Source organism: Anastrepha ludens, chromosome 6 (assembly GCF_028408465.1).
Source record: "Anastrepha ludens isolate Willacy chromosome 6, idAnaLude1.1, whole genome shotgun sequence".
Classification (NCBI taxonomy): domain Eukaryota; kingdom Metazoa; phylum Arthropoda; class Insecta; order Diptera; family Tephritidae; genus Anastrepha; species Anastrepha ludens.
This window is the reverse complement of record NC_071502.1, coordinates 76131329-76158631: the sequence shown is the minus strand read 5'-3', so window position 1 is coordinate 76158631 and position 27303 is coordinate 76131329. Positions and strand designations below refer to the sequence as shown.

At 35.3% G+C, this 27303-nt stretch overlaps 2 protein-coding genes across 4 annotated transcripts in view; one reads left to right on the top strand and one right to left on the bottom strand.

The window, feature by feature from the left end:
• Nucleotides 1-4714, bottom strand: LOC128867438 (E3 ubiquitin-protein ligase RNF25). Of its 2 annotated transcripts, none has more exons than XM_054108638.1 (4): nt 4556-4714; nt 4358-4458; nt 3496-4283; nt 1-1806 (listed from the first exon to the last, which is right to left on the bottom strand). In XM_054108638.1, exons 1-4 carry the CDS (start codon nt 4561-4563, stop codon nt 1492-1494), a joined length of 1212 nt encoding a protein of 403 aa, XP_053964613.1. In that variant the 5' UTR covers nt 4564-4714; the 3' UTR covers nt 1-1491. The 2 variants fall into 2 exon arrangements, with proteins under 2 accessions (XP_053964613.1, XP_053964612.1); XM_054108637.1 differs by having other exon boundaries at nt 3496-4327; nt 4387-4458; nt 4556-4713.
• Nucleotides 4715-14806: 10092 nt separating this feature from the next.
• LOC128865664 (sodium-dependent neutral amino acid transporter B(0)AT3) overlaps nt 14807-27303 on the top strand; it is a 60424-nt gene continuing 47927 nt past the window's right edge. For both annotated transcript variants that reach the window (XM_054105901.1, XM_054105902.1), the window contains exon 1: nt 14807-14990. The gene's annotated coding sequence lies outside the window, so the exon portion shown is untranslated. The remainder of the gene's footprint in view (nt 14991-27303) is intronic.

Genomic DNA, 27303 nt, shown 5'->3' with positions numbered 1-27303 from the left:
TTTAGTTTTTAGTATATAAGTTTATAAGTACAAGCATATTTCATTTTATTTCTACACAAGCAATCTAGTCCTACTGTTTTTAAATATTTTTGTAGAGCTAATAGCTCTGGCAGCTAATATTATTCAATATTAACGTAATTAATTTGTTAATAAATAATAATAATAATAATTTAAGATCTAGGGCAATTTGAACTCTGATCGATACTACCAAAAACTGAATATGAACTTCCAAATTTGCCCGAGACAATGATGTAAATAAAGCTTGCTTCACATAGACTTAGTTTGCACACAATGGTATTGATGCTGTCAAATTGACCTATAATCTTGAACCTGATTGACAACTTCTGGTACAAAATTAAAAGGCATATTACAAAAAAATGCTAATTTGAAGAGTTGAAGACAGTGGCTTAAGAGGTTATAGATTCAGAGTGAAACTTCAAAAATCCATTGATTCAATACCATTGAGACACATTTATTAAAAATAAATATTTTCCAATCGTTCTTAATTACTCCGCCAGCAGGGCTCAGAAGCGAAGAACTTTTTATTTAAAAATATATCATTAATGACTACTTAATTTTCTATGTGCTTATTATTGTGCAACTCCGCATCCAAAAACAGGAATAAGATTAAACTGTTCGTAATTAACTCGTCACCGCTGTATGTATTTATGAGTAAATTTTTTTTAAGTATAGTATTTCTTGTGGTGAATGGTGACAGCATTGACACACACAATCGCATGGTAAGAAAGATGTTTTATATGCCAAGCGGTTTCAGAGTTTTTAGAACATTTTGCTATTTTCTGATCTTAATTAACTTCTACAAACTTCAATTCAGCTTAAGAATTCATAATTTAAATCATCATTGAACATGATAATAAGAGTTCTTTATTAAACTCAATATATTTTCCATATTAGTCAAAAATTTGGCCATTGGTTGGAGTCAAATTTTCCAAATTTGATGGCAAATTTTCAATTATACTTTTGATATAAGTTATTTAAAAATGTTTGAAAGATAAGGAGTATACTTATTTTTAGTATATTTTGATTTTTCGGAACAATTTTTCTAAAATTGGAAAATTATAGGTAATACTTGTGTAGAATTACACAATGTCCTTTTTTATCGTTAAGATAATCAAATTTTATATGTGCGTTTTCGAATATGAATTGTGAATTAAAAAATTCACGTGTTGATTTATTAATTGAAAATGTATGTAATAAAAATGTTCCTCACTTTATGTAAATGTTGCGATTAGATGAAAACGATTTTATGACAAAACAAAAAATGAGATCAGCTCAAATTCATAAGCATTTCACTGCATTTCAGTTACATGTCAATCATGCTACGGTAAAATTAAGAGAATGTGCCACAATGCAAACTTTCAGTATATGCGTTTCTTCATAGCTGCAGAAATTATACAACTTTATACTGCTACATTCATTGTATATATTCGTAGGCCTGGCATGAGGCAATGCTTTAAATCGTACCAATCGTCACCTGCCGTGCACACTATTTGGCACTTGGGCCTTCGTCTGTTTACCACCAGTTGAGGAAGACGTATTAGTATTCGTTCCACTGCTACTGCCTCCGCTGTTACCAGCGGGTTCATTTCCACGGCCACGATCCCGCTCTCGCTCCCGTTCACTCCGATGATGATGATGATGTTGTTGATGACGCCTACCGCCTCGAAAGTGGCGGCGATTATGATGATGATAGTTGTTGTTAGTTGAATCGCCACTTACTTGGTGTGTGGCTTGCACCACTGGTGCACAGTTTGGACTGCCCAATGATTTAGAGCAAGTAGGATCCTAAAAATGGAAATCACCAAAAATTATTCAAGAATTTGGAAAATATTACATTTTATTGCTGCATACAATACAAAAGTTTAGACAAGGTATAGCTATTAAATTTAGTTATACCTGGAGAAATGGCAATATTCGTAAACAAATCATGTGATGAGCTCAGAAGAGCGGGAAGAACATAGGTTCTACACTGTCATCACATGGTGTAGCCTTTCCCTTTGGGTCCACCTCCCTCGTAAGACACGCGTTGCCTTGGAGCAATTGCGTTCAGGATATTGTAGCAGGTAAAACTCCTACCTGTCCAGAATCGACCCCAACATGAAATTGAAATTGAAATTTGAAAAGGTCGAGCCAAGCAGCAACAGGACATTTGGTGGCTCCTAAAACACTCAGGCTAAAAAGCCCATTATATTTAGAGCTCTGGAAAGCGGGTAGATAGTCAAGGGAAGGAAAGAAGTATCAGAGAAAGAGATAGGAAGAATAGAGACAGCATACTCAACATTTGTCCGACTTGTGAAGGTTGCGAAAATATGTTGTATATTTTCGTGCCCCATATGCCCACTCATCAAGTACCCCTCTGCCTTTGGACCCACCCTTCGATGCTTACTGCAAATGAAACTAAGATTGCCTGGCGGTAGTCATTCATTTGGAACGTTGTTTTTAACTTTGTAGCCTTGCACTAAACACTTTTCCTTCTACTGGAAAGTGCTTTGGCTTGGTTTGATATTTATGTATTGGCTGTGGCATTGTTGGCGAATGCCGATGAATTTTTTGATCTTTAGGCACATCTGTTACTCAATTAAAGAGCCTGCCTGGAGTTTTGTTAAAAGTATTTTTTGTTTATTTTTTCCATTCCCATTTTGCCCAATAGTCAAATATAAATTATGTAAATATTTACAACTACTTGAGTTATTTATTTTAAGCTCTAAAAAATTAGTTTTTCTTTTTTAAGGCCGGCGGGCCAATTAAAAGGTCAAAAAAATCGATTTTTTTTTTCCTGAAATCAATAGCTTAGATATTCAAGAACATGAGCCACAAATTTTCAGAGTTAAATTCCAAGTATTTGCAGAGCTACAGAGCCGAGCGTAGTGCGGCGTCGAGCAACCGTGCGCTTATTGTTGTAGTGCTCCGCCCATTGACCATTGACTTTGAAGCGCGTTTTCTCGGCTTTTCATTTTCACGATTTTACCTAATTTATGTACACGATTGCAAAAAAACTAAACGAGCTATCCATTTCATGTGAACTATGTGAACTACAAAAAACATCCAAAAACTTTTTTTAAGCGACTTTTTTACCCAGTTGAAGAGTTTTTTTTTTCCTTGAAAAACCACTTTTTTTTCTACCTTCTCCAAAAATTCGAATTTTACGTGTTTCTCCCAATTTTCTTTGTTCACATCGAAGATAATTACATCAAAATTAATAATCTTTTTTTTTGTTTTCAGATGAAAATTGCAAGTTGTATCTTGTACAGAAGTTGGATACTTCAGTGGTAAGGCGCTCTGGGAATCTATTGATAACTCGGCTTACAATATATTGTTGGAGATTGTACAAATTTTTTTTTTTTAGTTCAAATATATATTAAACTATCCCCAAAACTTCATTTGGCTAATTGTTTTTTTTCTCATCCTACAACGCTTCGCGAAAACTACTGCATTTAGGACATCTAATTGGCCTGCCGGCCTTAATTTACTCACTTTATGTTCTGAAAACAACGACGTTCCTGCATTCTGGCATCGACTGCTGCCTCTACCTTCTGAGCTCAAAGAGTTACTTTGTGTATGCGTGTTTTCTGCTCTATTACTGCCATTACTGTTTGGTTTAGTTTGTAACCGCAATCTCATCTCCTCTTCGCTTTCAATTGAAATAACAGTCCCAGTTTCAGCATCCACATCTATTATACCGCCACGACTCTTTTGCTTCAAAAATAAGGCAGACATTCGCTGCTGAAGATCTCGCAGTTCTCGTGTTAATTTGAATTCAGGTGCATTTTCAAGCTCTGACGGCGGCATGGCACATCGTAGGCTATCTTCTTCATCCTTAATCGGCTCACGGCAAACTGGACAAAGTGCTTGAAATGGATCAGCTGTCTTTTGAAGCCAACTTGGTAACTTATCGTATTCCTCCTTATAAGTTCGACGCAATGCATTTAAATGTCGTCCCAAGCAATAGCTATGCAAGTAATGAAAGCATTCTGTACGTGTAAATTCGTCGCCATCACTAAAGCCATATAGACATATGACACACTGACCGCTTGGCAAGTTGCTATCTGTTAAATGTTCCCGAACAACTTCAATTAGATCGAACACAACAGGGAAGCCTAGGGATTCTCTCAACTTCTCATTACAGGCTCGTTTGATCTCCTCTAAGCGTGCATCATCCAAACCACGTGGGCGTAATAGCTTAAATTGAGGACTTGTTTCGGGATAGTCGTCGGTTGGAATTACTTGCAGAGTCACACACACATATTGTTCCGCTTCATCACCTACTTGAGGAAACACAGTAGTTTCAATAACTTCAGGAATATCACTGTAATCATTTAAATAAATTTGTTATTACATTCTAATGCAAAATAATTATATTTAAACCTTTCTGAAGCTCTAGTTATTTGAACGTCATCCATTAATATAGCTTCCAAGGATTCTACTTCATCTTTTAATCTGACGAAATAAAGCAACATATTAATTCAAGAAATACATCAAATATAAGATATATCGATTTAATTATAGTTGATTTGAGTGATCAGTTCTAACTTACGCGTCCATTTTGGCTTTTTCGAAGACTGTGATAACTTGGAATAATTGCTAAAGATTTATGAGTTTATTATATCTCCAAATAAAATCGATTTCTTAATACACTTCTTAAAAGCTATGTTCCTTCTCCACAAAAAAGTACGGTCGAATATTTAGACACATACAACAGAAACAACAAAACAAACTTTGGGTGTTGCCAACTCTTTTTAAAAACTTAGTACCGTGGCACATCACCTAGAAGTTTGCGTACAAAATTTATAAAGAAATAGTTAACATCTGTTGCGTATTTAAGTTCTACAAAATTTCTGTTTCTCAAATAAAATTTTAACGAATTACCGAGGTAGCAGATTTGATAATGTGTAAAGAATATTTCAACGAAATTCGATAACATACGCCCTAATTTGGGTAGAGTACACATTTGCATTTAAACATAGATATAATAAGTAAATTAATTTTAATTTGCAATTTGGAATTATACTAAAGAGCGATTGTCGCATTAAGGGGTTATACGCAGTTATGAAGCAAATAAAAAACGGGTTGTCAAGGATTTATCCTGAAGAAACTTCAGAATATTTTAATTTGAAAATTTTTTGCGGTTATAAAAGTATCCTTCAAGAACGTAACAAAATTTTTTATTTATGAAAATGTTGATTATAGAGCGCGCTGCAAGCGATTTCTGGAACCTCCTTTAAAAAAAGACGATTTACGGTGTACATCGTAACTCAGGATTGGATTATCTGAAATCTGAAACCAAACAAATTTTGTTAATATATTAGATTATCTAGTAATTAATCGTTCGGCTAATCAAAATAGTGAATTTTCACAAAATTGCAGCTTTTAAAAGAAATGATTTCGATTTTTACGTAAAAATTTGGCCGTAAATTGATTATAAAATGGAAAATAAGTATCAGATTTACAAAAGGAACGATTAATTACTAGAAAACGTATCTTTAAAGATTGATTTAAAACGGTTGACCGATCAAACAAGCCGTTTTCGAGATATCGTGTACACCGACTTGAAAAATGCCGTTTTGAAAAAAACACGTTTAAAGTTTCAATACCTACCTTAAAACGTGCCGAGGCATCTCTACATATTTAGGTATAACTCCGAAAGTATTGCTTAGATCTACTTCAAATTTCGTGCATATACTTTTGAATATATGTACATTACAAAAATGCAATAAAAAAAATCGATTTTTTTGTAAGTCATAACTGCGTATAACCCCTTAAGATGCATTAAAATATTTTCGTGCTAGTAAACCGATTTTGAAGTTCTGGGGACAATACTTCGGTGGCTCGTATGTATCCCGAACAAATCTTTACAAATTTCGTCAGTACTTTATCCGCTAAACAGCCATCTTCATTCACAATGTCAAATAAATAATAAAAGTAAATATATGTAATATTATAAGTCATCTTCATTTCTTTAAACTGGGCTGGTAATCAAATACTACTATATTTTCGACTTTCCACTTTTTCTTGGCATAATACTGCCATAGATAATACGGTGCGAAACTCCCTCAATTTGTGTGAGAGCGCGCCCAGAAACTCGAATACACTTCTGTTAGGTGTCTCGCCGAGCTTCTCCTCCTATTTGTGACGTGCGTCTTGACGTTGCTCGACAAAATGGACGGACCTACAGTTTTAAGCCGACTCCGAACGACAAGTGGCCTGCCGAGGGGCGACCGCTATTAGAAAAGACGTTTTCTTTCGCTTTGGTGTTTCATGCTTGGAGATTCGCACCTACGCACACCCAAATGGCACCGACCCAATTGACTACGACAGCCGTTAAATAAATTCAGTTGAAACGAAAAAAAATCAATAAAAGTTTGTTTTTAAAATTTTCAGAGAGCCTCTTATTTCCTTCTCGGCTTGTATTTTGATTCATCTTGTGTATATATACGCATTATATGTAGTATAGTTCTTATGAGAGCACTGCCAAATTCAGTTACACATTGATGACTACATTTTGCATACATATATGCAATTATATAAACTGGGTGTTGTTTTTGTATTGTTACGAATTTCATTACGTTAGAATTCAAATAAACCTCTCACAATAATTCCTCTGTCATAAAAGTCATAACTTAATGGCAACACCACTTGTTTTAGTGAATCTGTTTATTTACTTTTCATTTACTCGCTTATAATACAATTAACATATATGTAAATTGATACTTTTTGGTACTTAACTCCCAATCCGTAAAAAGCAAGTTTTCCCATACAAAATTTCTCTGCCAAAATCTGAGATTACAAAATAATCCTAGATAATAACCATACTTTATGACATAAAACCCTAAATTTTCTATGTAGTAGATCATTATTTTTACGAGTGTAAAGATAAATGTCAGAGTAAAAACTAAATAAAATGGATGCTGGCAAAGAACAATAAAATAGATGCTGTAAAAGTCTTTAGTGGATTTCCTCCAACTGTTTATTATTATCAGCCAATTGTGTAATTAAATTAGCTATTCCTTCTCCTATTTCACGCACAGCACTTTGTTTTCATTAGTTTGTTTAGTTTAAAATCACAATATTACCAAGCCATTCACTGAATTTTCACAAACATGTAATTTCTCCTCCTTTTGTTTTTTTGTTCGTTTGTTTTCGCAAGGCGCCACCTATGGAACTCAATTCGCCTTCAATTGCCAGTTGCCTCGCGCAGTCTCCCTCTGCTTAAGTCTGATAGTCCCGATTAGACACCAAACTCTTCGAACCAAATGGAGTCAATCGCTCCAGGTGAAGTACCTTGATTTTCCCCTGTCCAGTTTTGCATTGCTGTATACAATACATCACATCATTCAATTTTTTTAATCATCTTGTATGTACCTTACCAGGACGCTTAATGTTGGGGAGAAATCCCTTTTTTTCTTTGCGGATTATAAAGGAGTACAGAGGTTTCGGAGTTTACAGCACGGTCAAATCAATGTTTCTCCTTGCCTCAGCCCATTAGCTGAGTATGTTGCCTGATATGACGGTGTAATTCTTCCATAACATCTGGCAGTGTTTCCCAATGACTACCAAAACGCATCACAGAAAATTGCCACAACCCATCTCCTATGCTGAAGGCTGTCTTATTATTCTCACGGTCGCAATCCTGAATTTCCATCTGCCAGGATAAACCTTTATATTAAGCTTGGAAACATTTCGCACCGGGTATAATATCGAGAGTGTCATTCGTTCTTGGTAATGGATAACTGTCCTTTTTTGTGACTTCATTCAGCTTTCTGAATCTACACAAAAGCAAGTGCTACCATCTTTCTTTTTAACCAGCATAGCCGGTGTGCTCCACAATAGAGCTTGATGGCCCAATTATTCAACTTTACTGCATTTTTTGGATTCTCAGACTTGCTTCTTCGGGCTTTGCTAGTGGAACTGGACTTGGAACTTCACGAATTCTCTCGTGTTTATTTGATGTTTCAAGAGGGCAGTTCTACTATATTTGCTCCAATAATTTCTTGATGTTCGTTGTAGGCTGATATGTATATCGATACATCGATATATCGATTTTATTTTTTTATTTGCCCTGAAGCCGGCGCGAATTTATAATATAAAATATTGACTTTATTATTTATTTTGATAGGAGATAACGGAGAACTTGTAAGTGGGATATATTTCCAAAATATGCTAAATTTGTTAGAGAATGATTCAAGTAAGTATTGGTTTCGAACACGAGCATTAGTTTCTAATGTAAGCCTTTTTTATTCGCCACTTCCCCGCTCGCTATCTTTATGCTCGATTAACTTGACGAAAAATGTGCATGCGAAAGCAACAACAAAGTTATCAAACAAGATTCGCCGCCGCGAGTATGGTTATAACTGATTAGACTGGTATAACTTACTATTTTACAAAAACATGTATTTTAAGGCAACTCTATAGCCGCGTTACCAATATATGTTCATTTATACCAGTTACTTCATCTATTCGTCACTTGCGAAAGAGGCCAAGTGTTATTTCGGAGGTAGCGATAAAAATGAGGGGGACATCATATATTGCAAATACTTATATGTATTATATTCAATATATAATTTGTAGAAGGGTTGAATTTTTCTCATGTAAAATATGGGAAATTTTTGCATTGCGTTTTCCAGCAGTGCCGTATCATGAGTACAAGGCGAATCTATACAAAACAGTAACTAAAACAGATTATTTGTTTTTTTTTCGCGCGAATTAGTGGTTTGAATGCCAAAGTCATCTGTTTATTTGTTGTTTTGTGTGAGTAATAACCATACTAGCTAGCGGCGAATCTTGCTTGATATCTTTGTTGTTGCTTTCGCATCCAAATTTTTCGTCAAGTTAATCGAGCATAGAGATAACGAGCGGAAAAATAGCGAATAGAAGAGGTCTTGACTGTCGACACAGAATGAAATAAGGCGAATTCATTCTTTGTTTTCTACTTTGCCGAGACAATCAAACGTACAAAACATTGTTGTAAGTCTAGTTCCACCACCTTTCATCAAACAATGCACATGTTGTAGGTTCGTTAATTTGTAATGTTGAATACGGGTAGAACTCTGTAACTCTAGATGCTGCTGCTGTTGTATTTTCCCAACATCATAACAATGGTAGTCTACCAGCGGTCAATCTCTTTCTTGTAGTCTTCTGTCAGGACGAAGATTGTTGTAAAATTTGCTATGCAATAGTTTATAGCTAAAATCTTAGAAAAGGCTTTTTGAAATACGAAAATGACTTCGGATTTCTTTTTTTGGTACTGTTTGTTCCAATGGTGTTTAACTGAATTTCTATAATTATTTTTTCTTTTAATTACGAACGACATTTAGTTTCTTCACCAACTTCTCTAACGGATGATGAAAAGCTCATTATCGCCATAATGACTGTAGTATCAACCCAGTATCAACCTAGTTGATGAATTTAATTTTCAAATATGCCACAATAAAATTTTGCCAACAAGAAGAAGTTCCTTCAAAACAATCAATGCATTGAAATGAAATTACAAGCAAAATTATTCGAACTCATCTCTGATACCAACTATGACTAAATGTTATCAAAAATTCAACCAAAAGAGCAAAGATTGGTGAAGGGTACTCAATCTGATCCGGTACTACCCGTGCGGATAAGATCGTATTTCATCCGGAAACGATGACCTTCAAACTGGTATGGTACGGTACAATACTGTAGGTGTCTTCGATTCGAGACGAGAAATTTGAATGTAAAAGCAATAACAAAGTTATCGAGCAAGATTCACCGCAAGTGAACTCTCATTTGGTGTTGTCCATCGTGTTTATACACCTTGCAACTGTTATTTTATTTATTTTTTCATTTTAAAAGCTAAGATGGTAATAGAATTATTAGTAAAATCAAGCAAACGCAGCGCTAGCAGCAGAGGCTTTCGTCTGGCTGGTGACGTGAGTTTGGTCAGACACGACGGAGTAGATCGGAGTTCTTTATAAATTTGATGTCAAAGGCATCTTTTAAAAGTTGGAGAGGATCTCTGTTGCCGAAGTGGTGTTGCCTTTGAGAAGCAAGTTCTGGGCAAGATACCAGTAGGTCATGCACACTGACTGTCGTTTGAGAGAAGGGGCAGGTGTTGGATATACTACCCTGTAATAAGTATGCGGTAGTGATTATAGTGTGCTCAATACGGGACCGTGTGTATGGGGTAATGAGGTTGGCGGGTACCGATGATTAATATACAGGTTTCGTTCGCTTGGGGTTAATGTTCGAATATTGGTTTTTATAATACCACCATTCACGAAGTAACTTTGTTTGCCTCTGCCCATGAATAAATCGGTATATGTCGCTGGATAGGATGACTTCGGATGTGTTTGTTGATGTGACGAAAATGTCCTTGGCAATTGTATCTGTAAGTGTGTTACCTTGGATGCCGGAGTGCCCAGGTATCCACATGATTTTGATACTGCTCCGATGGGAAATAAGTGTGTTTTTAATCAAATAAAAGTTGCTGCTTGATCTGCTGTGATTTTGGATGGCTTGGGAAGAAGATAAACTGTAGGACCAAATTATGTGTTTGTCCTTACTTTTGGCGCAGTATTGAACGGCGTGGAATATAGCGGTTGCTTCAGCGGTAAAAATCGAGCAGAATGAAAATAGAAGGGTGTACGTGATAACTTCCTGATTTTCCTTTACCACTACGTAAGAAGTGTGGGATCCTTTCGACCCGTCAGTAAAAAGCAGTTGCCAGCCGTTAAATGTATAGTGAGCGATTGTTTCGGAGAACTTAGCCCTGTAAACGACGTTTGGAGGGTTATCTTTCCGTAAAGAAGCTAAGTCATTTTTTGCTAACCACCCACGGTCGGTGATTAGTGTACCGAAGAGTGTATGGTTTAGAAGGCAGTTCCGTATGTTTTGCAAATAGGGCGCAGGTGTGTATAGATGAGGGCATTTTAGGAGTAGATATATATTACGTGAGGTTGCAGATTGAAAGTCTTTGCCAATAAGGTTGAGGCTTAGAGTAAGTTTTTGATAGAGACTGAATATTTTGTCCTCCATGTTGTCGTGTACAGTCGGAAGGCCCGAATCGGAAAGAATAGCTTTTATGGGCGATGTCGGAAATGTGCGTACAGATCTGCACACTGCGGCATGGTAGGGGCCAGCCAGCATCTTTAGATTTTGTTTGGCGTGTAATTCATATACAGCAAGACCGTAATTGATGGGGGCTTTTACCACGTTAATCAGATGACCTTAGCTAATTAGAGAGTTTTTGCTGGGTAAGTATTTAATAATGTTTAACTTTACATATAGTACTTCTCTAACATATTTACAGTGTTGTTGGAAGGAATATTTGGGATCGAATATAATGCCAAGAAACTAAAGATTATCCGTACTTACAATATTTACAGCGTTGTTAGTTTTTAGGCCAAAGTTAATAACAACATTGAGAAGAAAGAGTTGAAGCAACAAATGTTTCCTTTTATGAACGTGGTATTATTAATAGTCATTAAGTGCTTCCAAACAAATGTAATTTTTGGCAGCTCTTTTCCAGCGGCTACCAACAAATGTTTATTTATTCCATCTTCATGCTTCATCAATTCGCCACTTGTTAACGCTTTGCGGCTCGAAGAGGCCTGGTGTTATCTAAATAATCCGTCAGGGTTTCAAAACTAAAATTTAAATGGCGCACGCAAGCAATACCATTGAGCTTCGAGTGCACTAATTTGCATTCATTTGGATTTTTCGAGACCAAACATCCAAACAGAGGAAGATCAAGCAAGGTGTTCCGCAGGGTGGTATCCTTTTACCTTTGCTGTTTCACTTCTTTCTATCGAAACTTCCCCAACTACCAGAGGGAGTCTCCCTGGTCTCATACGCTGACGACTGCACGAAAATGGCATCGGGAAATGACATTGATGGCCTGTGCGCTAAAGTGAACAATTACCTCACCGACCTTTCTCACTTTCTCACTGCGAGGAATCTCCAACTTCCCCCGACAAAGTCCACCGCGACCCTCTTAACCACCTGGACAAGAAGGTCAAACTGCAAAACAAACAAAATGTTGGAAGCAACTTTCTACAGTTTGCCTTCTTTTCTGCGCACACAACCGCAATTGCCACTAAAGTCCAAAATCACAACAAGGTCCTCAAATCGCTTTCCGGCAGCACTTGGGCAAAGACAAAGAATCGTTGCTATCGACATTTTAGGCAATTGGCCGGTCGGTTCTAAACTATGTGGCGCCTGTCTGGTCGCCTGGAACCAGTGACTTGCAGTGGATAAAGCTGCAGACTTGCCAAAACACTGCTATTCGGACATCGACGGGTTACCTCCTGATATCCCCACTTCAACACCTTCACAACGAGGCACAGATGCTCCCTGTAATAGAGCACAATAAACTGATCAGCAAGCAGTTTCTTGTAGGGTGCTATCGCAGGTTTCACCCTTGCAGACACGTGCTTGAGCCAGAACCGTCTCCTTGGCACGTCAGGAGACACCTTTTAAACTATGCCGACGAGATCCATGACAAAATTAACAGACATTTTCTGGACCAGACAGTGTTTAGACAGACAATAAACGACATTCATCGGGAGACCGTTACCATCTTCTTAAGCTCCCGACCACCGAATGCCGTAATCGGAGTCCAACCACCACAGCAGATGAAGAGCTTCAGCTTCCCCGTGAGACCCGCGTAACACGGCCACTCTTACGTTCTGGATGATATTGTAGCAGGTTAAACTCCTACTTATCTAGAATCGACCGCGACATACTAAACATATGTCCGGCATGTGAAGGCATCCCGAACGACACTAACCACCTTTTCACATGCCCCATAAAACCCACTCATCTAACACCCCTCTCCCTCTGGACCCAACCTGTCGAAACAGCATGTTTCCTGGGCCTACCTTTAGATGAGCTAGACGAAAATTACCGGTGATATATACTACTACTCTCACAGGGCTTGTATTACTGCTACAACAACAACAACAACAAGTGTATTTCTGCCATGAAAAAACTCCTCATAAAAAACATTTGCCGATCGGAGTCGGCTTAAAACTTGTAGGTTTATTTGTGGAACAACATCAGACGTGCACCACAAAAGGGGTAGAGCTTGCCCAAACTCCAAGAAAGGGTGTAAGCGCCAATTATTTTTTTTATGCTATATTGAAGATTATTGTCGAAATCAGGTCATGTGAAGTGCTGCATGAATATGATGCCAGTCTTCACGTTGAAGGTATATAATCTCCGTCTGAGTCTGAAGATGTTAACATTAATTTACAATTTTCCACAATTTAACATAATGTGCTTTCTTTTTAGCAGGTATTGTTAAAAAATGTTTTAAAAAATATTCAAATGCAACTCTGTTCATAACACTAGGGAATATAGTAAGGTTTTTGTTTTTTTACAGCAAAATGTTTCTTAAATAAATTATTTAATCGTCCCGAATGCAGACAACGAGGACAAAACTCCTGCCGGGCCTGTTTGTAAAATCGTCCTTCAAGTGCTTAGAGATGAAAGTTCAGATTTGGATTATACAAATAATACAAGAATAGAGAAACGGAATTCTCAAATTATATTAAAATATTTCAATTGCTATTAATCATAAAATTAAATTGGACAAAAAGTTCAATACATGTTATGAGTAGTATACTGGAATATAAAAAAAAAAAAAATAATTGGCGCGTACACTTCTGTTAGGTGTTTGGCCGAGCTCCTCCTCCTATTTGTGGTGTGCGTCTTGATGTTGTTCCACAAATGGAGGGACCTACAGTTTCAAGCCGACTCCGAACGGCAGATATTTTTATGAGGAGCTTTTTCATGGCAGAAATACACTCGGAGGTTTGCCATTGCCTGCCGAGGGGCGACCGCTACTGGAATATGGGAATCTTAAATTCAGAAAATTACTTCAAAAAGCTCAGGAAACATTGTCTGTGGCAAAGTTAATACAAAAGTTGGTTTCGCTCTGCATCTGATGAATGATTTAGTGCGCAATGCGCAGATTTTTTCCCTAGCTGCATTAAATAGAAATTGAACTTTTGTGCTTCATTTCGTATATACATATGTACATATGTACACATTCTGGCAATGAATTTCAACCCTCTTAGCATTTAACAAACGTGAGATGTGAATTTGCAGACAACACGTGCTTTTTGGCTTATGGTAGAATCTAGCCCTAGGGGAGATTTTTTAATTATATTTATATGTGCAGCATATTTACAGATGTATTAACATATTCACATTTGTATACCAATACGTACTACGTAGTTTTACGAGCATTTGTGTCTTTATGACATTATTTTTGCAATATTTCAATAGCCATACATATGTATGTATGAATCTATAATGGCATTATGTATGCGTGTATATTCATATGATTGTGTCCTAGAAAGCTTTATTACTTTAAAATTATATAAAGTATATATAGTACATATGCACTTACTAAATCTCTGTGTGTAATGATTTGACACATTTGAAAAGGGTAACACTTTCATTCTTTATCAAAATTTTGTTTAGAAAATCACTTGCAATTTAGGGGTGCCTGGTGGTCAGGAAAAATGGAAGCTTTCTAAAAATAGGCAAAATATGTATGTATATGTGTGTATGTATCCCTACATCGCGAACACACAAAATACAAGCTGAATACTAGGACTATTACCATCATCGTCATTGCAGCTGCTGCTCATGCTATACATCTGCTCCACGAAGCTTATTCCGGCAATTGGGAGCGCAAGCTTCTCAACTTTGAAAGCAATATTCGTACAACCATACATATTTACGTATACCTATGTACACACGTTTCATTCTGATGGTAGTACCTGCCTTATAGTTCTTGCCTTTAAGTTTGCCGATTCAGTTTACAACGAAAAGTTTTAAAAGACAGACGCTATTCGCGGGTGATTATTAGTAGCAAACGGGTAAAAGGAAGTAACTTTCCTTAATGAAAAATTGATTAAAGTGAACTTCGATCAGAAATATTGAAAACAAAAAACTACGAAAATCAAACAATTTGGGATTAACATTTAAAATAGGTACATGGAATATGTGTTTTTGCATGGATATGCCATGCCCTCAATGTGTTCGAAAATAATACAAAAAATTACATATGCATCTACATACGTGTACATATATTTAATGGAAAAATAGTGAAAATAATAGGTTATAAAATTTCCAGTGTGTTAAGTAATTTTAAGAAATATTTATTTATTCTTAGATATGAGAATAATATGTATGTACGCATGCTATTTTTTTGTTTGTAATTATGTAGAAATGGGTTCATGTGACAGAAGTTATACAATTTAAACAAATTGTAAAAGCGAAATTAAACAACTGTGAAAATTCTTTTTCGTCGCAAATAAAATTTTTGTCTGGAATTTAACCAAAATATGCATACATAGGTATATTGTAAAAATAACTTTTACTAGTTATGAGAAACTGCTTGCGATGAATTTTATAAACATGAAAACGCAGCGTTTAGTCAACGTTGCCATATGCATATGTGGTGTAGTATGTAGAACGGTGGTATGTTCGCATGTAACTGGGTATGTATGTATACTTAACATTCGTACGTATTTATATACATACGTAGTCCATACCATAGTTCGGATATATTTGCAGTTTTCGCTGAAATTGTTAATGCATTTTTGCTATTTTCGTAAACAATATCATACGTCGAAAGGGGGTCCGACTGAACTTGCAATTAATGTACCCGGAAAAATTGTTGAGGAATTTCGACATTATTATAAAAGTGCATGTATACAAGCGAATACATATACATACATATGTAACAGAGCAAGTGACATAGAAATTATATACATAGGTGTTTACATAAGTATTACAAATTGGCTTTTTCCTTTACCCTTGGATCAGTGTATGAGAAGGGATGGATAATTTTTGGTTTAAATGATGCGAGTGGGTGTTTACGTATGCAGTTGAGGCTGGCAATGGCACAAGCACATTTTTTCGCCGAGACGTATGGTTGTGTGGGTGATGGGTGGTGAGAAGCTCGCTCACTACCCTGTAAGTGTTGAAGGGTAGGTTGTGACGTTATCCCACAAGGACTGCGCTAGAGTATGGTTGGATGGCTATGCGATTTCGAAATGACGCCGTGAGGAACGCGGGCATCTTGAAATTAGAGAAAAATCAATTTTCCTTTTATATAACTACAATAGTCAAAGTAAACACATTTTCTTAGGGAGTAGTAGTAAACTTATGCAGTTAGGGTTTGTAGTGTTGGACAATTTTTAAATTTAATTTAGTTAAATAATAATAGCACCGTTGCGGTGGTCAAATAAAAGAGAAATGTTTTTTTTATTATAGAGATATCTTTTTACAATACCTTCGCATTAGTATGTGAAGTAAAACATTGATTTGTGTTGGAATTTTTTGCAGTAAACAATGACGTAATTGAAAATTTACACGAATTTTTTTTGCAAAAAATTTATGGGATGCTCCTGAGAATATGAAATATTTTTCATCAAACGAAACGAATTATACTGGCAATTCGTCCTAATAATTTCCTTTGTCCTAATAATTTCCTCGGAGTGTGTTACAATGATCCATTTTTTGAGCGGTTTAAAAGGTTGTAAAAAAATATCGAAGGTTTCGAGCTTCAAGTGATTAACTGATCTGGAATTTACCGTTTAGGGAGATCCATATACTCCTTTGGCTGGTAACGACTGCAAGACTAGAGTTGGATTTATTTGGGGGAAAATCCAGACTTCTACGCCAATGGTTTCGATTGTTTTTTTTTATACTCGGACTGTATATTCCATCCCAGGTTTACGGTTCTAAGCACTGGTAGGTTGAGATCTATCAATTCCTTCTTCCACGGCCCACTATATAGTAATCTTATCTAGGATCTCCTGTATTCCACCACAGACTGTTCTAAGTAGTTTTCTTGACTTTAGGATGCAAACATCGGCAGTAAAAGCTTGGTTGAAGTTTTGTATCTCCGTCAATAGGGAGTTAACAATCTTCTGCTCCATGTATGTTGTATTAATTAATATTATCCAAAGTCAGCATTATGTATTAACCTACATCCAGCCTCACTTCGATCTCAGATATATTATCATGAAGGACTGATTCACAAGATTTTCCTCTTCGCTATGCTTCATCTATCCTTGGCTTGGGAATGAAAATTATCGCCCTTTGGATATGACCAATTATCTTCTAGTTTGCGGTATTGGACACCAAATAATAAACTTAATATATGTATCCTCTCTTAAAGTCATTTAGTTCATAACAACACAAACAAATAGTTTTTAAAGCTGGAAGTAGTTTATAAATTAATACATTTTTTAGTAGTATGTATTTAAGCTGAGATTTAAGGACAGATAAAAATACAAAGCTATTTTTAAAATCAATGGTTTAAATTAAGAGGAGACAAATTATAATTTTAAAAACATTGAACAAAATAAAAAAATCCTACAAAAACAAAATGTATATGCATTATTATTGTACTCCATAAAACAAACAAAACAAATCGTACGTTAACAAACATTTTTTTACCAAAGGAATAAAAAATAACAGTCTAGTTTTCGAATTCCTAGTGAAAACACAGAAGGCAATGCAATCAATCAAATTTTTTTTTAATATTCCAAAAATAATTTGAAATACATATAATTTTTAACTGCGTGTTTGTCATATATAAAAGTAATTTGTGATCAAAATATCTGTACGTGTTTGTAAAGTTGTCAGCATAGCCCCTGGGGCTCCAAATCTCGGGGATAATAGATTTGGTATTAATGAAATCATTGATGGCTTAAAAGAATATGGCGTAACAAATGTTTGTAAATTTCAACGCTTATCGAAAGAGTCTCTAAAGCCACAGGAGTTATTTTAATTTCTTTCGAAAACTACTTTATACCGGACAAGATTGGCATCGCATGGATCACCTCCAAAGTAAAGATGCAAAAATTGCCAAAAATTTGGACACACGATTAAGTTCTGCAAAAATATACCAGCTTGCGAAAAATGTAATCTCCCTCCTCACACACTCGCCGTGCAGGCGATCATGCTGCTTCTCCCAACTTGTGGCAGAAATATTAGCAAGCAAAAGAAATCATGAAAATAAAAATGCAAGAAAAATGCACTCTACGTGAAACGAACAAATTATACAAAATCCGGAACCCTCTCTCCTTGACTCCAAACACATTTGCCAACATCACGAAAGCAAATAGTTCAACCGACAAAAGTATAAACAAATTATCAAAAGGAACCGATAAAACAATAACAAATTTATCTACCACAACATTGCCAATCGACAAATCAGCATTCAGAAAACACAGTTTTTCATCCACCTACTACTACAATCAACCACAATAGACTGACACGGTAGTCAACGTCAACAACACCTGATGATCTCTCTCATGTTAAAGCACTTCCTTCGCTCCACTTTGTAAATGATTCCGCCACTTTTATTTAGTATAGCAAATATCCCACCTTCTGAACACTCAATTAAGATGGATTTGGAAGCTGTACAACAATCAACTCCAAATTTTCATTCGACAAACAATATACATCTTACCAAAAATTTAAATGATTTTACCAACTCATCAACATCAGCAGCTATAAAAGATTACATAACATCCAATGTTATGCAAAACAACAAATAAACCTATTCTATTTTACTAGTGATTACTAATCACATAGAAACATAGCCAAGTCAAATATTTTACACATATCAACATATAACATATACCTATCTGTTAATATAATACAATATTAATATTTGTTATTAATTATTATGCTTAAAATTGTTCAGTGGAATACTCGAGGATATATAATTACAATAAATAGTTATAATAATATAGACTTAATTATGCGGGACATTCATAATATGTCTGTCAGAAACTAAGATTCCTATAAATTTAAAAAGTCATATAGTTCCTAAGTCTTTCATCGGTTACTTTACTAACTCTCCACATATCAATAGTTCCAAAGAAGGTGCAGCTATTCTTGTTAAACGTAACATTCCGCAAAAGTTTATAACACAATCTAACACGATCCAATCAATTGCAATTCAAATTAACATACCATACCCTATTACACTCATCAGCACCTACATTCCGCAACACAAAACTTTATTGAAGCTGATATTTTTCCCATACTTCCCCGTTCACATGGACCCTCGATACTTCTGAGGGACTTTAATGCCTGGAGCCCATTGTGGGGATCTAATAAATCTAACGCTCGTGGTACAATAATTGAAAACATTATTATGTCCAAAAACTTAACCATTCTCAATGACGGCTCCCCTACCCATTTCTCCACCCATAATTCATTTACCCATATTGACCTAACTCTAGTTTCTTTCCAACTAACTCCCAGATTAGCTTCAAATATTGCTATTCCTCAAAGCCTCTACAAAAGCGAATGCTCAGTTTAAAAAATCCGTAAAAGAAGCCAAAAGGAAGGCAATCTAAAACTTCACTTCCGATCTCAACCCATCCTCTACACTAAAGAAAATTTGGGCCAAGATCAAAGCTCTTCAACTAGCAAACTGCTCCCTCACAGCGGCATCAGACATAGCCAACGCTTTTGGTAATACTTGGTCTAAGTATTCAGAAAACTCCAGCTTCCCAACTGGCTATACTAACAGCAAAATTTCAATACTATCTCGTCAGTACCAACCAACCATTAAATGTATCAAAGGATGCAACTTGTTTGGAAACCTAATTCTCTTAAGACGAACTTGAATCTGCTCTTCAGCATGCTAAAGGGCAAACGCCAGGTAGGAATCGTATATCCTACCCTATGTTACGGAATCTTCCAAATCTAATAAAATACTTAATGATGCCATCTATCCCCATTCCTGGTTATCCGCTTCTGTTCTTTCGATTCCGAAACCAAATAAGCCCCCAGAACTTATTAATAGCTATAGACCGATTTCCATCCTTTCATGTCTTGCTAAAATACTTGAAAAAATGTTAGCCATAACCAAGTAGCCTTTAAAAGAAAATATGGTGTTCTTGACTGTCTACTCAATCTTCAACATTTTATTACTGATGCACTTTCAAGCAAGAACCACGTTCGGCTGTACTCTTCTTAATAGCCTTTGAAAAGCTAAACAAAATAGCAAGCAAATTCAAATCAATTAACTTCCGTATTTATGTTGATCATGCTATTTTTTATACTAAGTCTAAAGATCCTTCAACAGGGGCAATACTCAAGGACCACACTGACCCATAACAAATGCAAGGTACTACATATATTATATGCCGAAAGCATAATTGTCTACGTATAAACCTTAGCGTAAACAATTCGCCAATAGAGAACGTGACCAATCTTAAAATACTTGATGTAATTTTTGATAATAAGTACACTCCTTAAACCCCACTGTTCAACACTAAGAACTAACCTTTTCACCAGGCTGAAAATTATTAAATATTTGGCATCAAAACAGCTTCGTATACATCAAAACACACTCATCACCATTATTCGTTCCCTCGTATTATCTAAAATCGATTTCTGTCTACCCATTTACGGCTGGTGTGCCAAGCAGCATCTAAACCTACTCAATGGCCGTTATCATTCAGCGATCAAGCGTAGCCTTAACGCCTTCCCAACGTCTCCTATCAAGTGTGTTTTAGCTGATGCTGGTCTTCCATCTATCACTGAAAGATATCAAATAACTACTCTTAATCTTATAACCAAATTTTCAAACACTACAAATAAGCTTCTTTTCAGCAAATTTAAGACCGCTTCTCGGCATAATCGCTCTTTCAAAATTTGGTCGGTCATCCGTCGTTGCATCTACAACTGCAACAAACTAGGTATATTTACCGGCATCTTGCTCGAAAATTATTAGTCAGTGTGCCTGGAAACTCCTTCCTGCATCAATAAATGTCGACCTTCATGCTCTCAGTTAAATTAACACAAATGCGCTAGTTTTTATACAACGTTTTAATTAAATAATTCATTCGCAGTCCTTAAAGGGTTGGGCAACGATTTTCACAAATGCTTCACGTACTGACCATAGTACTACTTTTGCTGTGGTAGAGAATGACGGAAGCCTAATATCCAATGGTTGGCTGACTCCGAATAGCTCAATTTTTTCTCCCGAGGCATTGGCTATCCTTCAAGCGTCAGAGTACGCAACAAATAATAAGGGAAAATTCTTAATATGTACAGACAGTTTGCCAGTCTTCAACTTCCTTTCCAAACTCCAGATCACAACTTTTACACGTTTGAAACTCAGTCACACTAAACTAACACACGAACATCTTCTCCTCGGCTCTCCTTCCCGCACTTGTCAGTTTTGTGGAGGGCATCTCTCAATCGAACACATCCTTGACCTCTGTCCAACACTAACCACCAAACGGACTACGGCTTTCGGAATTATGGTACCATCCACTCTATTAAATAATGTTACTTTTGACAATGTGATTAAAATACACAATTATATGAAATGTGTTAATATAGCAGACCATATTTAAATTGTACACTTAGGAATAATTCATTTTGTAATCGTCATTAAGCACTGAAGGCCCTAGTAGCCAGTGTGCTAATTAAGTTAGGGCTATATTGTATTTATTCCCTATAAATAATAATAATAATAAAACTCTATGAAATTCTAAACTAGAACAAAAAATTCTGAAAGCGAATAACAAATGTGGGTAATACAAAAATAACAGTGAGCCCAACATTCAAATTTATTTATCACTTTAGAAGTCCGGTTTGGTACCGAAGCAATGATATTTTGAAACTCTGAAAATGGGATTCGAGACGATTCTTTCATAAGAATTTCTTGATTTCAAACTTACGTCTTCCCTCCATTTGTGGAACAACATCCATTTTATATTATATATATATAAGTACATATAATTGGCGCTTACACTCTTTTTGGGTGTATGGCCGAGCTCCTCCTCTTAATTGTGGCGGCTTCTTGATGTTGTTCCACATATGAAGGGTCCTACAGTTTTAAACCGACTCCGAACGGCTGACGGTTTGCTTTGGGAGGAGCTTTTTCATGACAGAAATATACTCAGGGGCTTGACATTGCCTGATAAGGGGGACCACTATTAGAAAACACTTGTGCTATCATTTTGGTGTTTCATGCATCACGTATTTCCGAATGGTAGTCATGCACCAACCCATTATGCTGCGTCTTCCTCTTTATCCTTCGGATTTAAGTCTGAATTATTAAGGCAGTATTATTATACTGCAATATAGCATTAAGTCCTCTATAAAGTTAATCAAGCACAACAAATTTATGTAACCATCTGGGTCCATACTTTCAACAATTTTGCCCATTGGTGTTCTGCCATGGTAACCTAACTGAAATATATAAAATACTTATATAAATATATTTACAATCCTTTGTTCATAAAAAGTATGAAAAACTTAAAGATGGACTTATGTACATATATATTTAGGCACAAAATTATTAATAAAACAAAAAAAAAAACCTTTTTTTGTAATAAAACAAATTGAATCCAAATCTTAATGGAACAAATAAAGACATTTTGTCCTTTGAAAAAAAAAATATATAAACATAATTTGAACCTCAAAACCTGCCGCCCCTTGCTTGCGTGCATGCATTGTATAATATAATATTACGCCCATTCCATAACTCGACGTTGAAGCCCACGTTATTCAAAAGCTGCTCAGAAATTATTCCTGTACTCAAAAAATGGGTAATAGAGAGGGGAAATATAAATATAATTTTCTTCTGCTTCGTGCCCGAATCACACCGGTCTTTTCTTCCGGGTAAAAGTGGATAAAGGCCAAACTGGCCTTTGTTTACATAGAAATAAGAAACGAAAAAATATAATAAAAACTTAAGAAATGGGCAAATATTTGTAGAATATTTTCTTATTCAAAAGAAAAATATTGGCAAGAATTTTATATTGTCTGCGCATTTATATTTATTAAAATCAATTAACGGTTTTGTTAGCTGAATATTAACATGTTTCACAACACGTTTTGGTTTTAGATTTCGGCTTACTTTCAAAATAAACATTGTGAAACATGCAATAGCTAATGAATATTCCTTAAAAACTTGCATGGTTAAAATGATTAAAAATGGGCAAAACTAAAATCTGGTCTAATCGATCCAAGTCGCATTAACGGTTTTATCATTCTTCCAAAATTTCAAAGACTAACATACGAATATATATGGAAATTTCAGACGTTTTAGTTTTTCCGTTCAAATGTTTTAAGCAATATTCTCCGTTTATGACATTTAAAACTCAATTTGCTTAGACGAGCAAAGTGTGAAAGTGGAAATATTTATTTGGTTATAGATTTCAGCGGCAATTGCATTTTTTTTTAACTTTAAAAAGGCTTTTGGGGTATTTTCGATTTTTAGAATTTGGAATATGTCAGTCTTTTAACAAACTAGTGTACTATACATATGTTGTACACTTAGAGGGCCCTGCACTTCAGTATCAAGCCACCTCCGGAATCAACATGCATAAATGCAATTTTTCTTTAATAACACAGTGTTACATACATATGTACATAGATTTTTTACGTAGCAATTTTGAGTATTTCCGCCAGACTTTTTATGTACATTTGGATTGAGTGGTACCCACTTTTCCATTTCATTCAAACGCGGTTTGCAAATATATGATTTTAAAAAGCATTGTTGGCAATATTATTGACTATTCAGATTGAAATATTCCATTTGATTAAAAAAAATAGTTATAGAGAATGAAGGAGGGCTATTTCATTTTTAAATGCTTATATACTTACAGTTTGATTGAATGCGAGGAACCAATTTTTGACTTTTGAATGCCGGCATGCTGAAAATTGGCCGCTAAATTTTTTTGTTTTTTAAATATACTTTAATTTTGTTTTTTTTTGTTTTTTGAAAGTGCGTCTTAATATCTATTAAATACACACAAATTTATTTTAAAGAGCACAGTGCCACGACTGTTATACAAATATTGTATTACGGTTTTTAAAAAATATTCCCTATTTGAAAGTTTTCCAATTTTATTTCATTAAATATCATATTATTAACTTTTACATGTTTACTGGTTACATGTTTTTTAAGAACATTGCATTCTATAGAGTAGGATTGGTTATTAACCGACTTCGCCATGTTTCGGTGAGAAATTTTAATGAAAGCACGCGAATCCTGCCCGTTGACCTGTACTCCAGCGGGATTCGCGTGCTTTCATCATTCCTTTATTCACCATATTTTAGGCTAAAAACAACAAGTATGTAAATATATACTTATAAATTCCCTAGTATAACGCTTACACCACTATAAAATAAATGAAACAATATATAAGTTAAAGCAACTTTTTTGTAGTAAATATTTTACATATATATTTATGTGCATACCTATGTGTATAAACTGATATTTTCCATTTATTTGTACGTGATTTTTCATTAGATTAAAAAAAATTTGTTGAAAACGTGTGAGTAGTGCCGATGTACTGTTTCAATGCTCACCGATTTCTAAGTCCAAATACATTAGCAATACGATTGCGCTTGTATAGTTTTCGCGGCAATGGCAAATTTCGTTTTCCGAATGGAAATTTCGTTATTAAAAACCGTAATTATCAGGACCGAATCATTTTGAGAGTTTGCCAGTCTACTGGCCGCCTAGGACATGTTATTTGAGTTTTTTGTTGGTATACGACTGGGCTTCTACTGGAAAAGTGGCACAACATTTTTAGACTATCAAGATTGTCTAATTATGAGATTTTGTATCACTCAACTTACTGGCCAAGTAGTTTCCATAAGATGCAGTTGACATAGCCCTATCGCGAAATTATTTTTTTAAATACCAAATGCTATAAAATTTGCCATCTAATAAAGCTCAACCACTGACCAATGAATGGCTTATATTTTAAACATACTTACAGTGCTCACACAATTTATTCATACACTCACAGTTTATAAACAGATACACCTGATACTTAGCACGATGTAGACAAACGAACAAAATTTTGATATATTCGTAAGGAATAACATATTTATTGAATATTTAAGGAACAAAAACTTTCAATTTTATTTCTGGAATTAGAGAAGGTAAGGCAATAACGAAATAAGGCACAATTTTATGCCAAAATATTTTTCGTACATAGCTTTATAAGGAATATTTTATTAAAAAAATAATGAAGAAAACGAGTACCATATTCAGTACTTTGTTGGGCCGACTTTAGCTTTTATAGCTGCTTCCAAACGCCGTTGCATTCATTTTACCAATACATACCTTGGTTTCATTAGCTGCAATTTTCTCCCACTCATCATTTAAAGCTGACGCCCTTTATGACGCCTTTGATTTTATTTTGTGCTTTCTGAATCTCCTTTCTAAAAGCTCCTTGACATGCTCAATTGGGTTCAGATCCGTTGATTGAGGTGGAGTTTTAAGCTGCTTACAGTGTAAATAAGCCATTGTCTTGTTGAAACAAGAACCCTTTAGCATCCAGTCGAGGTTTAACGGCACTATCATACAAATTATTCTTCAAAATGTTTAAATACAGATATTTGTCCATTTTATCATCAGTAAAAACCCTTTTTCCTACTCCAGATGCAAAAATGCACCCCCAAACCATTGCGTTTCCTCCTCCATGCTTAACGATAGGAATACGATTTTTTTCATTATGCTCTGTATTTTCTTTTCGAGGAGCTTTCTCATGGCAGAAATACACTCGGAGGTTTGCCATTGCCTGCCGAAGGGCGACCGCAGTTAGACAAAACTTTTTCTTAATGTTGGTATTTCCCCGAGATTCGAACATATGTTCTCTCTGTGAAATCCGAATAGCAGTCCCCTCCAATCCATTCGGCTATGACGGCCGCCTAAAAGCTGTAGCCTGAATAAAAATAGTGAAACCTGAATGAATATACATTTTTACATCTAGGGGCGTCTTTTGAAAGAGCTTTTAGTTCTAAAAAACTTGTCATATATAATAAAGGAACTTTTTATTGTTTTTTTTATCTCACTCAGCGTCCGCATCTTCTTAATAGATTTCAAAGCTACTTCTGCTATGAAAAAATTTCTTATAATATAGAATATATGGTACTTTTAGTACCATCTACTTTTCGGGGGCGAACCTTTTGGACGAGAAAGTTGACTTAAGGAATTTGACTGATAGAGCCTCCATAACATTAAAGAGTCTTATCAATGTTTCGACAAAATCGGAGGTTATACTCGTATTACTAAATTATGACTAGCGAAACTAAAAAGGTACTAAAATTGGCAACTTTGTAGTCTCAACTTTTTTTATGTTTGGAAATTTTAAATTTTATGAATAACAAAGCTTCCATTGGAATATAAATATTGTTTTTAATATTAAGTAGCAAGCTAAAAAAAAATCGTGAAAAATGCTGATCCGAAAAAAAATTTCAAATCCAAGTTCTTACATCAATTCAGTTCACAATAATAAACTTTTTGAACAAGAGGTATCACATACTGTCTTTATAAATGTTTTCACCATTAAGAATGTACTTTCGACTTGAAAGCGAATATTTCAGGTGAGTCGAATTGTATGTGCACGCAATTTTGAAGCTATTTCTTTTAATTCAGTGAAGTCTTTATTTACAGACCTATTATTAATTACGTCGGTGAATGCACGTGGAAACATTTGGAAAAGCTATTAAAAATTCCGATGTGATCACGAAATTGCGGAAGATTGGCATCATCGATTAAGAATGAAAGGCCATTTAGACAGTTTTTCGCCAGGCGTATTAATTAAATGTGGTGGCATTCGACCAAAAACAATGTTTTGTACGTTTGATTGTCACGGCAAAGTATTGGAAAAGTAGAAAACAAAAAATTAATTCGCCTTTTTTATTCTGTGCTGACAGCCACATAGGCACATCGAAAGACAAAAAAACATATCAGCTGATTTACCAACACCACCTTTAATAGATCCGCCTTGGTTTTTCGTGATAAATTTGTATAAATTGAAACGTAAAGAAATAGAAAATATAGAAAAAATAGAACATTTTTGAATTTGAGCTAAAAAATTATAATTTACTTTTAACATGCTCCAACCATAAACAAATCGTTTAAATGTGAAACCCAAAAGGGCAGAGGAAAGTTTACAAAGTTTTTGGGGAGAGTTTAGTGAGTAACTTAATAGTCCTGGACCAATAGTGAAAGTCACAAAAAAAGGTAAGCGAGGAAGAATCATTACACAAGTTGTATCACAGAAAGCTGCAATCACCTTTAGCGTTTTCATATACTCAAATATTGTTAACTTTTTCATAAAATGCCTCTAGCACCTCGCAAAGATGCACTGCCAGCAATAGAGATGACACCACAACACGAGTTCTACAGAAACAAATAAAAATGCAAGAAGGCTTTCATAAGGCTACTACAGAGTTCCATAGAAAAAATATACAGAAAATGGGCGGAATAGCAGAAAATATTGGCCATGC